The 12,150-nt window shown below is 35.0% G+C and overlaps 1 protein-coding gene across 2 annotated transcripts; it reads left to right on the top strand.

The window, feature by feature from the left end:
• The first annotated feature begins 5,965 nt into the window (after positions 1 to 5,965).
• On the top strand, positions 5,966 to 10,979 carry LOC127869173 (uncharacterized). 2 transcript variants are annotated; one of them, XM_052411514.1, is made up of 3 exons: positions 5,966 to 6,482; positions 6,973 to 7,961; positions 9,197 to 10,979. In XM_052411514.1, the coding sequence occupies exons 1-3, from the start codon at positions 6,166 to 6,168 to the stop codon at positions 9,571 to 9,573; spliced, it is 1,683 nt and encodes a 560-aa protein (XP_052267474.1). In that variant the 5' UTR covers positions 5,966 to 6,165; the 3' UTR covers positions 9,574 to 10,979. The 2 variants fall into 2 exon arrangements, with proteins under 2 accessions (XP_052267474.1, XP_052267467.1); XM_052411507.1 differs by having other exon boundaries at positions 5,966 to 6,503.
• Positions 10,980 to 12,150: the final 1,171 nt, after the last annotated feature.

Here is a 12,150-nt window from a genome sequence, read left to right as displayed (position 1 = left end):
GCATATGAACAATTTACCCATGATGGCTTATGTTATACTGTCAAGCACTCGAATAGTCGAGCGCGCTGTCCTCTGACAGCTCTTGTTTACGTACCCTTGTCTTTTTCCCGTGTAGGAGAATATTATTATCATGCGTTACGTGAGCGTGTAGAAATTATGCTTTTGTAGAAAATACAAAGTTTCAATTGTGGGGGTCGTCGAAAAAACATATACGTTAAAGGGACCGTCAACCGCGATTGACGAAAAAGAAAAGTTCTAAAATACGGTATTTTTTCCAATTATTAGTTTATATTGATTAAAATATAAAGTATTGTAATAAACCAGTCGTGATATTTTAATCAATATAAACTAATAATTGTAAATAAAACACGGTATTTTAGAACTTTTTCTTTTTCCGTCGATCGCGGTTAACGGTCCCTTTAACATATGGATTAAGAACATTATTCGATTCAAATGAGCAATTAGAACGACAATTGCACGTTTTTCTATGCAAATTAACTTACTAGAGGCTCGAAACGTATGATTACAATTTTAGTTTGAAAAGTGTTGTATAAACAATTCATTTCCACGTTCCAAAACTGTTTAAAATACATAATTACTCTTCATAGTGACTAGTTCACCTTAGGATGGTAAAAAGTACATTCGTTCATTAAAGGCATTGAACGAAAGATAATCACCATATCGGGAAATAAACGAAGCGGGTGTTAGTAATCGGTTCGAAATGGAGGGCAGCGTTATAACCAAATTTTTCTTGCCGGTGATAAATACAGTTTTAACCTCAAAGAAACATCTAACCATTCAAATATATATCGTTATTACCGTCGTCACATTTTAAAAGACTTAAAATAAGCTTTAGAAATTAAATTTGGTAAAAACGTCCAAAATAACTTCGAGTCAGTTTTACCACACAGAAATACATTCCTATGCAAAGCGAAATGTTTTGATACGCGTCATCTAATTTCACTTTTCTTAAAATTAAGACAGACAGACAGACAGACTCTTTATTCAGACTTATACAAAGGTACATCGTTTTTAATACACAAATATACACATGATTCTCTGTCACGTGACCACGAATAACAATAAAGCATTACATAACAAATATAGTCAATTACAAATACAAATACAAATAAACACAATCGATGGTGAGAACACAGAATTTCCATCTAGCATTACATAATATATATAGTCAATTTAAAATACAAATAAACACAATCGATGGCGAGAACACAGAATTTCTATCTAGGGGGTGATGAAATATATTAAACGATATTGTTAAGGATGGCATTTCTTATAATTAAAGCTTCTTTAATATATTTACATACATCAGAAATAACTAATCTATCACATGATACTAACAACTTATGGAATTTAAATACAGATGGCTTAACATAAAATGTACGGCTGATATATTTTTTCTTAAATCAGTGTAACAGCGGCATATACATATAAAATGATATTCATCTTCTAAATCTAAGTCGTTACAACATAAACAATAACGTTCATTTCGTGGGATGTTGTTATGTGCATATCTGCCAGTTTGGATCCTCAATGATTACCAGTCATTCACCGATGTCAAGTATAAATGGCACGATGCATTACGTGGGCAATTTCGCTCACAAATTATTTCGATGTTACCTGTATTTAATACCATTGTACAAAATGTAAATTATTCATGTAGAACGTCAATTAATAACGTGTTTAATCGATTTACTGAAACAATTCGCAGTATTGCTTATCCGTTATTTTCCAAAACATGCTTTTATAAAACAAACCCTAATTTCAATGTAGATAGTTGCACAAAGAATGCAGAATGGTTTGACAACAATAGCACTACTGCACGAAATTTATATCACGAAGCTCTACGTACTTTTAACTCTTGTAAAACAGTTCTAAATAGAGAACGCCTATGTACAAGTAATAGGCATTATAAGGATTTAATTCGTAAAAAGAAAGCCTGTTGTTATAGGAAAAAAATGTTGGAGAATTTTAGAAAACACAAGCCAAGGGAATTCTGGCGATTTTTCACATTGAAAACTAACGTAATTGAAAATAAAATATCTTTAGGAGAATTTACAAAGTTTTTTGAAAACCTAAGTAACAATATGTCTGATTTTTGCAATACTGAAACAAAAGATTTCTGTTCAAATAATGATTTGGACTTAGAAAATTCTGAATTTCCAGAACTTAACCTACCTATATCTATTGAGGAAGTTAAAAATGCAATAAAACATTTAAAACGTAATAAATCATCGGGAAGTGATTGTATTTTGAACGAATGTTTTATTGAATGCAGTGATATTTTATCAACCCAACGTTTTGCAATGAAAACACTGTTATTTCGGATGCGCAGTTCGGATTTAGGAAAGGTTATTCAACTGTTGATGCTATTTATATATTGATGTCGTTTGTACAAAATTATTTAAATTAAAATAAACGTTTGTATGTTATATACGTCGATATGTTAAAATGTTTTGATAGTATATACTGCAATGGATTATATTTGAAAATGTTTAAATCTGGTATAAAAGATAAATTGCTTAAAATAGTGAAGGATATGTATGCAAATGTTAAGTCACGTGTTAAATCATGCTCATCTTATTCAGATTATTTAAGTTATGCGGTTGGACTGAGGCAAGGGGAGGTAATGTTCCCGATTTTGTTTTCTTTATTCGTTGAGGATCTTGAACTTAACCTTCAAGACAACATTAACTCTGGTTTGAATATAGATGATATTATGTTTATTTTATTACTATTTGCTGATGACATGGCTATTTTAGGCAAGAAGTTCAAACACACTTAGACAACTTATATTCATATTGCAATTCTTGGGGGCTAAATGTTAACACTGCGAAAACGAAGATTATGGTATTTCGGAAGAGGGGAGGATTAAAACAAAACGAAAAATGGACATACAATGGTAATGATATTGAAGTGGTTGATAGCTTTAACTATTTAAGAACGGTTTTGAATTATACGGGAAATTTTAAATTAAACCAGGAACATTTGGTTGGTAAGGCCCTAAAGGCAATGAATACATTATTGTTTAAATGCAATGCAATGTTTTTGACATAAAGCCAATAATATTTTGTCAGTTGTTCGACTCTTTTGTTGGCTCCATATTGAGTTATGCTTCAGAAGTATGGGGATTCACAAAGTCTGATGATATCGAACGCATACATTTAAGATTTTGTAAACGATTGTTACATAATAAATACATCTAATGTAGCTGTTTACGGAGAATAAGGTAGATATCCATTGTATGTAAACAGATTCGTTAAAATTATAAAATACTGGTTTAAAATTATTAACAATGAAAATATCATAATGAAAGTTGTTTACAATCAAGCTTAAAACGATTGCAATAATGTTATGTTGTTTTACCTATTAACGTGACAAAATTATACACATTATTTTCTGTCACGTTAATAGGTAAAACAACATAACATTACATAACATAAATGGTCATTTAAGAATACAAATATTATTCAGACTTATACATAAGTACATCGTCTTCATACACAAATAATTTGTGTATGAAGACGATGTACTTACGTATAAGTCTGAATAAACTATCTGTCTGTCTGTCTGTCTGTCTGTCTGTCTGTCTGTCTGTCTGTCTGCCTGCCTGCCTGCCTGCCTGCCTGCCTGCCTGCCTGCCTGCCTGCCTGCCTGCCTGCCTGCCTGCCTGCCTGCCTGCCTGCCTGCCTGCCTGCCTGCCTGCCTGCCTGCCTGCCTGCCTGCCTGCCTGCCTGCCTGCCTGCCTGCCTGCCTGCCTGCCTGCCTGTCTGTATGTCTGTCTGTCTGTCTGTCTGTCTGTCTGTCTGTCTGTCTGTCTGTCTGTCTGTCTGTCTGTCTGTCTGTCTGTCTGTCTGTCTGTCTGTCTGTCTGTCTGTCTGTCTGTCTGTCTGTCTGTCTGTCTGTCTGTCTGTCTGTCTGTCTGTCTGTCTGTCTGTCTGTCTGTCTGTCTGTCTGTCTGTCTGTCTGTCTGTCTGTCTGTCTGTCTGTCTGTCTGTCTGTCTGTCTGTCTGTCTGTCTGTCTGTCTGTCTGTCTCAATGGGTGTGCAGAAACTCTTAATCTTACGAAAAATGAACGAAGACGACTAGGGAGTAAGTCCAAGTATTCTTCATATTCCAATTATATATAATTGTGCGTTGAATTTTCAAAATCCGTATGCCTTATGCAACGTTCTTTTAGATAAGTGTAATAGATTTTAACATGCAGCGATGATTTTATAAAGCAAAACCTGGATTAATTTGCATATGTACGGTCAACAGGAAGTGACAAAATATATCTGAATAAATTTTATTTAAATAGCCTGAATAACACCACATCTTCGACTGATTCAAACAAGAACGTTGTGATCTTTGGAAAGAATCAACCGAAGGCTCATCAAGTACATAGGAAACAATCATACGATCGCTAGGCGGACACATACATTGTTTACACAATTGCATTCCATTCAACGTTTAATTTCAGGTTCGCATGATTGTGGCTCCAGGCGCTACAACCGGTCGATACATTAGTGTATTCTAAGTGATAGGTCTGACGTCGACATTTACCTCTTTTCTCATTATGTGAGCAATTGCATGCGCCGATATACACACACTATTGGTATAATGTTGAATGTTGGCCTGTCAAAGAAGCGCTAAATTCGAGGTTTTCGAAAGTTTCTCGTATTTCTGCATTCTAAGCGATCGCATCTGAAATAGTTCACTATGCCAGTAACGTGTTTAGGAATCTTGTTCACCTAGGCGAGTTTCTGCACTATACGGTTCTTAAGTTTCTTCAAATGGATGCAAAACAAGCAGCACGCATGTACGACGCCGGTGCCGATTTTTTGTAAATACGTTTTGTGTATTAATAGGAAGTAGTTCAGAAATTTCGCACAAACACCCTATTATATATTTTATACTTTATCCCATCACCATGCATACATTATTGAAATAACACCCCATTTGATAAATTATAGTGTTTCACCATGTAGTGTAAATACACTAAACACGCGAAATATAGTGACGTCATTTTGTTTATTTACATAAGATCATCTGATGTGAATGTGCTGTGTTTAGCCTTTTTCTGCTGTTGACATTTGACATAAAGAATGAAATTTTGCTAAAATGATAGGATAAATATTATTCTAGGTAAGTGTTGAATTAAGATAAGTTATTTGCTAGGCACAAGCACATTAACCATTCGACAAGACTCTGTGTTTCGTTGTTAAAGCCTCGTTAAATAATAAATCTGTATTCAACTCTAACCTAGTATTCTCCATAACTAACTTTACATACCTAAATTTAAATATTTATTAAGTCCAATATTATTTTATCTGATATTGATTCAATACCACGTTATGCATCGTCATTTTTGGGCGAACTTTTCAAATATAACTAACTTGAACAAGCATGCACGGCTTGAACGTAACGGTAAATAGTGCACAGGTTATATTCTCTTTTGTATTGAATCTTGCATTTCCATGTGCAAGGTATGTAATAAATAGGATAAAACACGGCTATTGGGTGTCATGGGCCCGTATTGGCATATAATCGGAGGCGTTAGTCCGCGGGTTATAACTCTTGGGCCAATACTGCCAAAAGGTGTGCCAAAGCGTCCCATCGGCTTATTAAGTGGACGGCGATTGATATTCTTGATGAAGTAAAGTTAATCTTGCAAAACATAACATTTCTTATACAAGAGAATTTACTTTTTCACTAGAGTGATACAAATTATTTCCGTATTTGTTCGTATAAATTCCAACCCGAGCAAAGCAGTGATTTGCGGAATATAATAAAAAAATACAATACAACTACATTGACTTTGAGTTGTAATACAATGGACGTTTTTTTTTTATTTAACCCACTTGTCCCGTTTTCACAGGGAGTATATTCGTGTGACGATTGAATTGAAATATGATCGCTTAACGAACAGCCAAGTCCTGCATAAACACACGTGTACATCGATAAGCTTAAACTAGGTCGTGATATAAACACCGAACTCTATTTTCGTTAGTTTCTTTAAAACTAGCTCAGTAATTGTGAACAATATACTGCATAAATTTAACCGAAAGTTTCTAAACCTGTTAAACACGTTCAGAGTGAATGTGACTCAAATATGCGGATTTGCAATAAGTGAATTTATAATATATACCTTCATGCAGATATAAAATGGCGAATAAGGAAGAAACGTCTGTGTTGCAGAAAGGTTCGGATTTACTAATCGATTACTTTTGTTCTGTATGCGAGGATAATGACAATTTGATAGAGGCACAGTCCTATTGTGAGAGTTGTTCTAAGTGGTACTGTGACCAGTGTGTGTCTCTTCATGATCAGATGTACAAGAAGCACACGACGCTTGGAATGAGTGCTAAAGCGAAATGGCCAGTTGCCAATGTCGTAGCTGAGCTTTTGTCACAATGTGAGGAACATAAAGGAAAGACAATTAAAATGTTCTGTGCAGAGCATGGTCAACTTTGCTGTACGAGGTGTGTACTGCTCGATCATAGGTACGTGGTTGCAATATTAGAGCGCGATATCGAAGTGTCCCAAATTCGAAAATATGTAAATTTAATGGTATATCTTCACAGATTAATTTAGTTTCCATAATTTTGTAAGCGAAATGAAATGAAAAAATCGATCATATATTTCAGTACATTTGGTTAAATGCATAACCATGCAACACGCTTCATTGGTTTAAACTATGTTTAAAACAAATAAAACAAGTACGTGTATATCAATCGCAGCCTAATATGACTGTTTACTCAGCGTGTCGGGCAAGATATCCGCGCAAGATATATTTAACCATTTTTCAATATGTTTCTTGTTGATTTACTTTAGATCTTTCGTCAGAATGCTTTTGCGTTTCAAGTTATGCGGTTTCGATGGTTGGTACTACATAAAAATAACGTATGCGAACTAATGCTACATTATTCAAGATTCAGCTAATTTTAATATCGTCTTTGTTCATGGTTTCAGGTATTGTAACAAGGTAACCCAAATCACAAGTGAAGAACACAAACAAAAACATGACGATTTACAAAAACTGTCAGCTGATGTAACTTACTTGACACAGCGCCTGCTGAAACTAATAGAACATAAAGAATGTAATATCCAGTCACTTCAGTGTTCCTTTGACGAGGTTTTAGAAGAGATCGCGCTGATGCGTATGAAGTTCAATTCAGCGTTAGATTCATTAGAGCAGCGTACGATAAACGAAGGAATAGCTTTGGTATCCCGTTTGAAAGAATCTCTGCAAGCTGATATAGACTCTGGCAAAAAGGCTTTGAACAAGATACAGTCCTTCAAAGAAGCAGCCGATAAAATTGGACTACACGAGTCAGAACTATCTACCATTGCGTTTATGAAAATCCAAAAAGAATTGTCATTGTCAGACTTATTTTTACGCATGGCGACAGTAACATCATATAGCAATTTATCATTCGAACCAAACAAAGAGATTGAAAATTGTTTGGCAACAATGACATCATTGGGTTATATTCTGTCTTATAAATCAAATGCAATCATAACAGCGACACAACAATCACTGTACAACGTAAAACTTAGTGGTGAGTCATCATGCGAAATACGATGCATTTGTGAGATGTCCAACGGAAATATACTTCTTGCCGATTCTAAGAACAACAAGGTTAAGATGTTGGATAAAGAGTTCCGTGTTATTAGCCATTGTGATATGCCATCAGATCCTCGGTACATTTGTCAGGTTTCAGACACTGAAGTGGCTGTATCCGTATATGACTTAGAAATAGTGCATGAGATTCACTTTCTTTCCGTGACGGATAATACTCTAGTGAAGAAGAAATCATTAAATCTGACCCATCCATGCACTGGAATTCACCATTATAACGGTCAGCTGTTCGTCACTTCCAGAACAGCGTTGTACAGGTACTCTATGACGGGCACGCTTCTGGACAAGTTGTATGAAGACAATTCGGCAGTAGATACAGGTTCACACATGTTATATACTGTTATACGAACTGTCAGCATAATAGAAGTATGGTATGACCGTACCGTAAAAGAGACATTTTATAATGTGTGGTTACTAAAATTGTACTTTTTATAATCATGAAGCTTTTCCTACAATTCATGTCTACCTGATTTTCAGTTTGTTGTTCGGTATTTATCGGGAATTGCGCTTCGATTATTCGAATATTAACTTAATCTTATAATTCAAAATATGTTTTTAATTAGTACGAAATAGGATTACACAACATGTACACATTGGTTGTTCATTTAATTAATATAACAATTTTTCTTTAAGAGAACCTCTTTCTACAGGCTTTGTCCTTATAAATTAAACATGCGCATATCTCTGGTCGTACCCGTTTATGATCTGTTTCAGGACGTTATCGCTCATTGATTATCTTTTATGTAATGTTTACACGAAATCACATGAACTGAAAGTCCCAATTCTATAAATCTATATACACAGCGAGTGGACCTGCTTATGTGTCATGCAACTCCATCGATTTTTCAAGAAGTAATCTATCTTTAGTTAAAATTAACATTTTTTTGCTGTGCAAGATCTCCAGAGCTCATATTACTTTTATTTAAGGCAGCTTCCTTACCAGAGTTCACGTGCATATCATCAAGTGATGTCGGTCTATCGATCTTTGATACTGTTATTTACGGCATCCAAGAGCTCTTTGAAAATCGTGTGTCGTACTCGATTGGTAATGGTTCAAGTCGAAAGTTGACAAATTCACATATATTTGCGGGCTTTAACGTCGTTTGTCGTTTAAAATGTCGCTTGTCGTATCGCGCGTCGCTTAGTATGCCTCATGTCTCCCTCTGAGACTGGCACGCGACAATCAAAGCGACGTAGGAAACGATACGCGGTATTTTGCAAAGATAAGTGACAATTTAGGACGACATACAATGTTCATTCAACCTTTATTTGCAAATATAAGCGCGGCAATGCGACATTCAAATATTGTAATGTCTTGCGTCGTCTTTAATTGTCGCTGGGCGTTTGAAATGAACGTGTATCGTATCGTGCGTCGCTTTTATTGTCGTATGTCTACCTCAAAGCTCGACAGGCGACCGTCAACATGGCATAACCAGATTCCGTAGTTATTGCATATTTTAGTGTTTTCCTGCTTATGATTAACCTATACATGGATACAGCGCATATTCGGAGGAGATCCTTCATTATAACTGATATTCTTCTTTTACTTTGCAGTATGCAGGTGTGCAGTGAACACGGATGGTGAAATGATTTATGTCGTAAACTATTCCCATCAAAAGGTCCTTACCTTGAACATGAAAGGACAACTCTTGGCGTCCTTCACTGACCCGGATCTTCAAAGCCCGATCGACTTGCACCTCTCAACGTCAGGACAAGTGTTGGTCTGTGCAACCAATTCCAAGAACATTATTCAACTCAACAGCGAGGGAACAGAAAAGATTGCTAGTGTGGCTGCGTTGAAAGAAGGAAAGAGTGTGTTGTCTATTTGTATGTTAAGACGAACTGGTTATGTGCTTGTTGGAAGATCCGAAACGGATGTCATTACCGTGTTTGACACAAAAAGAATGCATATCAACTATCAATCTGAATAGTATTATTCGTAACGATGCATATATAGATTTAAGCGGGTATTTTCTTTGATTCACTGTATAATCGGTTATAAACAAATCGTCAACGTTGGTTACATATTTTTATCACAACATGTTTACTTGACCTCGTATTTTAAACACAATGCGCGATTTTTTCTAATCTTACGAACGTTTGCTTAAGGATTACACCACATAAAAACGTTGTCGTGCTTATAGGTAGCAGTTTTGAATAGTTGGTGAAATAACATGTAAATTTAGTTTGAAGTCTTTGCGTTATTTTCATTTTTCGTTTTATTTAAACATAGCTTTTTTACTTTGAGTACAAAATATAAAATACAAATCCACACAGTCTTGTAAGATTTGTTTAAAAAGATCGGTTAACGCATCTGAAACTCACTCGAATGAACCCGCCTGGTTAAATCCACTACGCGGTAATAGGTTTTTCAATGACATGAAGAATTGTGCACTATATCTTCCATTACATTTCAACTTGCAGACAAATCAATTATTAAACACTCATTGATAAATTAATTACAAATAATGAAAATCATTATGCACACACATAAGGTGACTCACGAAAAAACAGATACATAGAATCAAGCATTATGGTAAATTGAAGCTTTATATTTTGTTTTAAAAAATGGCTTATTTTATTCCCTCTTTATTCTTGTCATCTGGTGATCTAGTTCCCCGTAAAAGAAACTGTATGTCACAAGCGTGGTGTTTTCATGGAGAAATTCCTTATTGTATTAAAAACAAAATTTCAATCATGGGGTCATCCTTAAAACGTTTTCTCAAAAGTCAAGCTAATTAAAAACATTGGTATGTACATTGGTTTAGAAACTTCATTCACTTAGCAAACAACATTCAAATGTTTTGTTACGAATATTAACTTATTAGTGTTCAGATACGTATCATTATGACTTTAATTTGTAAATTGTTTAATAAATGATTTTCTTCAATGTTTAACAATTGTTAAAAATACATCATAGTCGGTCCTCAAAGTGACAAGCACAGCTTTAAGCCGCCCAAATTGATGTTGGAATATTTTCCCATTTTTGTTATGTGTCGCTAAAAAGTGATTATGAGTCAAAATGTGTTTGTATTTATGTCAGATGTGCAACAACTTTGGTCAAAATCGGTCAAGAAATGCCCTAATTCTGTGCAAAGATAGGGCTTTTCAATTTCTGTGCATGTACAGAAATAACCTAAATTTAAACACGCGCAGGTCACATGTAAAACCACGTGACCATTGCATCAATGTTTACAACGCTATTTGCATGAATCATGTCATTACCCGTTTACAATTGGACAAGCAAACAGACAGGATATAGCAGCGTAATGTTTTTTGCAGCGTGATTTTTTGTCAATATATATGCATATTACTGGACAAATTTCAATAAACTTTCATCAAGCTTGATAAAACTGCTTTTGTTTTCAATCCACAAATCGGCCTTATTGAGTGAGAAATCGTTTTTATGCAATCGGCTTGCCTCTGACTTTTTACGATGTGACATAGTCTTTGACACACATAATAATAAACATACGCAAGACCTTTTCAATGTTCATAACGATTTATTTCTATTGATTTAAATCGGTCTCTCGCTCTCTAACTAACTTCCCTCTACTGACGAACAGTGTATTAATATAGATTGGAACACCAAATGCTGACGTGTCGATTTCCGACGGGATCTTCCGACCACATGCCCAGAGGTAGCGGAGATGATATATGAGAAAGACAAATAAGGAAGTACACTATTTACATGAAATCATACAACATTCAATCTGCAGGTTGCATACCACAAGGCATGTTTAATTAACGTGATAAGCAATGATTAATTAACTTGGTGTGTTATTCTGGTCGGTTTTGACATTATTTATAATTACCATCTGTGTTGGTCATCTGATATCGTTCTGAAGCATGTATTCGCTAATTCATTAATTAGCTGGTCTCTTTGTATGTAAGATATTGCTTATAGTAGGAATTTTAGCCAATAGAATTTTTGGTGTATACAATTTTCAAATGAGTATAATATTTTGTATACTAATATTTAATATAATATTTAACATGTTACGTCACAACGAACATGATATTCAATACACAATGATCCTCGTTTAAGACAAAACATGTTTGATAATCACTTTGCTAGGGCTATCCGTAGACATAATTCGTTGTCAATTGCTTGTGTTATTTAGTAGTCCTTCTTTGTTTTAAAATGCGCAGAAGTGGAAATCACGTGAAATTGGCGCTGACGTGACCCAAAGCGTGCATACGTCACAGGTTAAGAATAGTCTTGAGGATTCCGTTATGTACATGATTAGGTTTCGTATTGTTGATGCTTTTTGCATTTTGTGCACAATTTTTGCGAAAATCAGTATGGAAGAGTTAAGCTTTAGAATGTATCTGACGAATACTGATCAATTCTGGTCAGTTGAGATAACCGAATTGTTGTGAGAAATATCAACTCGGGCGGCTTTAAGATGGGTTGAAGTACAAATATTCATGCGAAACACGGAACTGAACTCAAGATAACCCCCACATCGGAAAGTTAGTGTTTATAAACAGTTTGACTTAAAGGA

This window comes from Dreissena polymorpha, chromosome 1 (genome assembly GCF_020536995.1).
Source record: "Dreissena polymorpha isolate Duluth1 chromosome 1, UMN_Dpol_1.0, whole genome shotgun sequence".
In the NCBI taxonomy this organism is placed as follows: domain Eukaryota; kingdom Metazoa; phylum Mollusca; class Bivalvia; order Myida; family Dreissenidae; genus Dreissena; species Dreissena polymorpha.
This window is presented reverse-complemented; position numbering and strand designations above follow the sequence as displayed.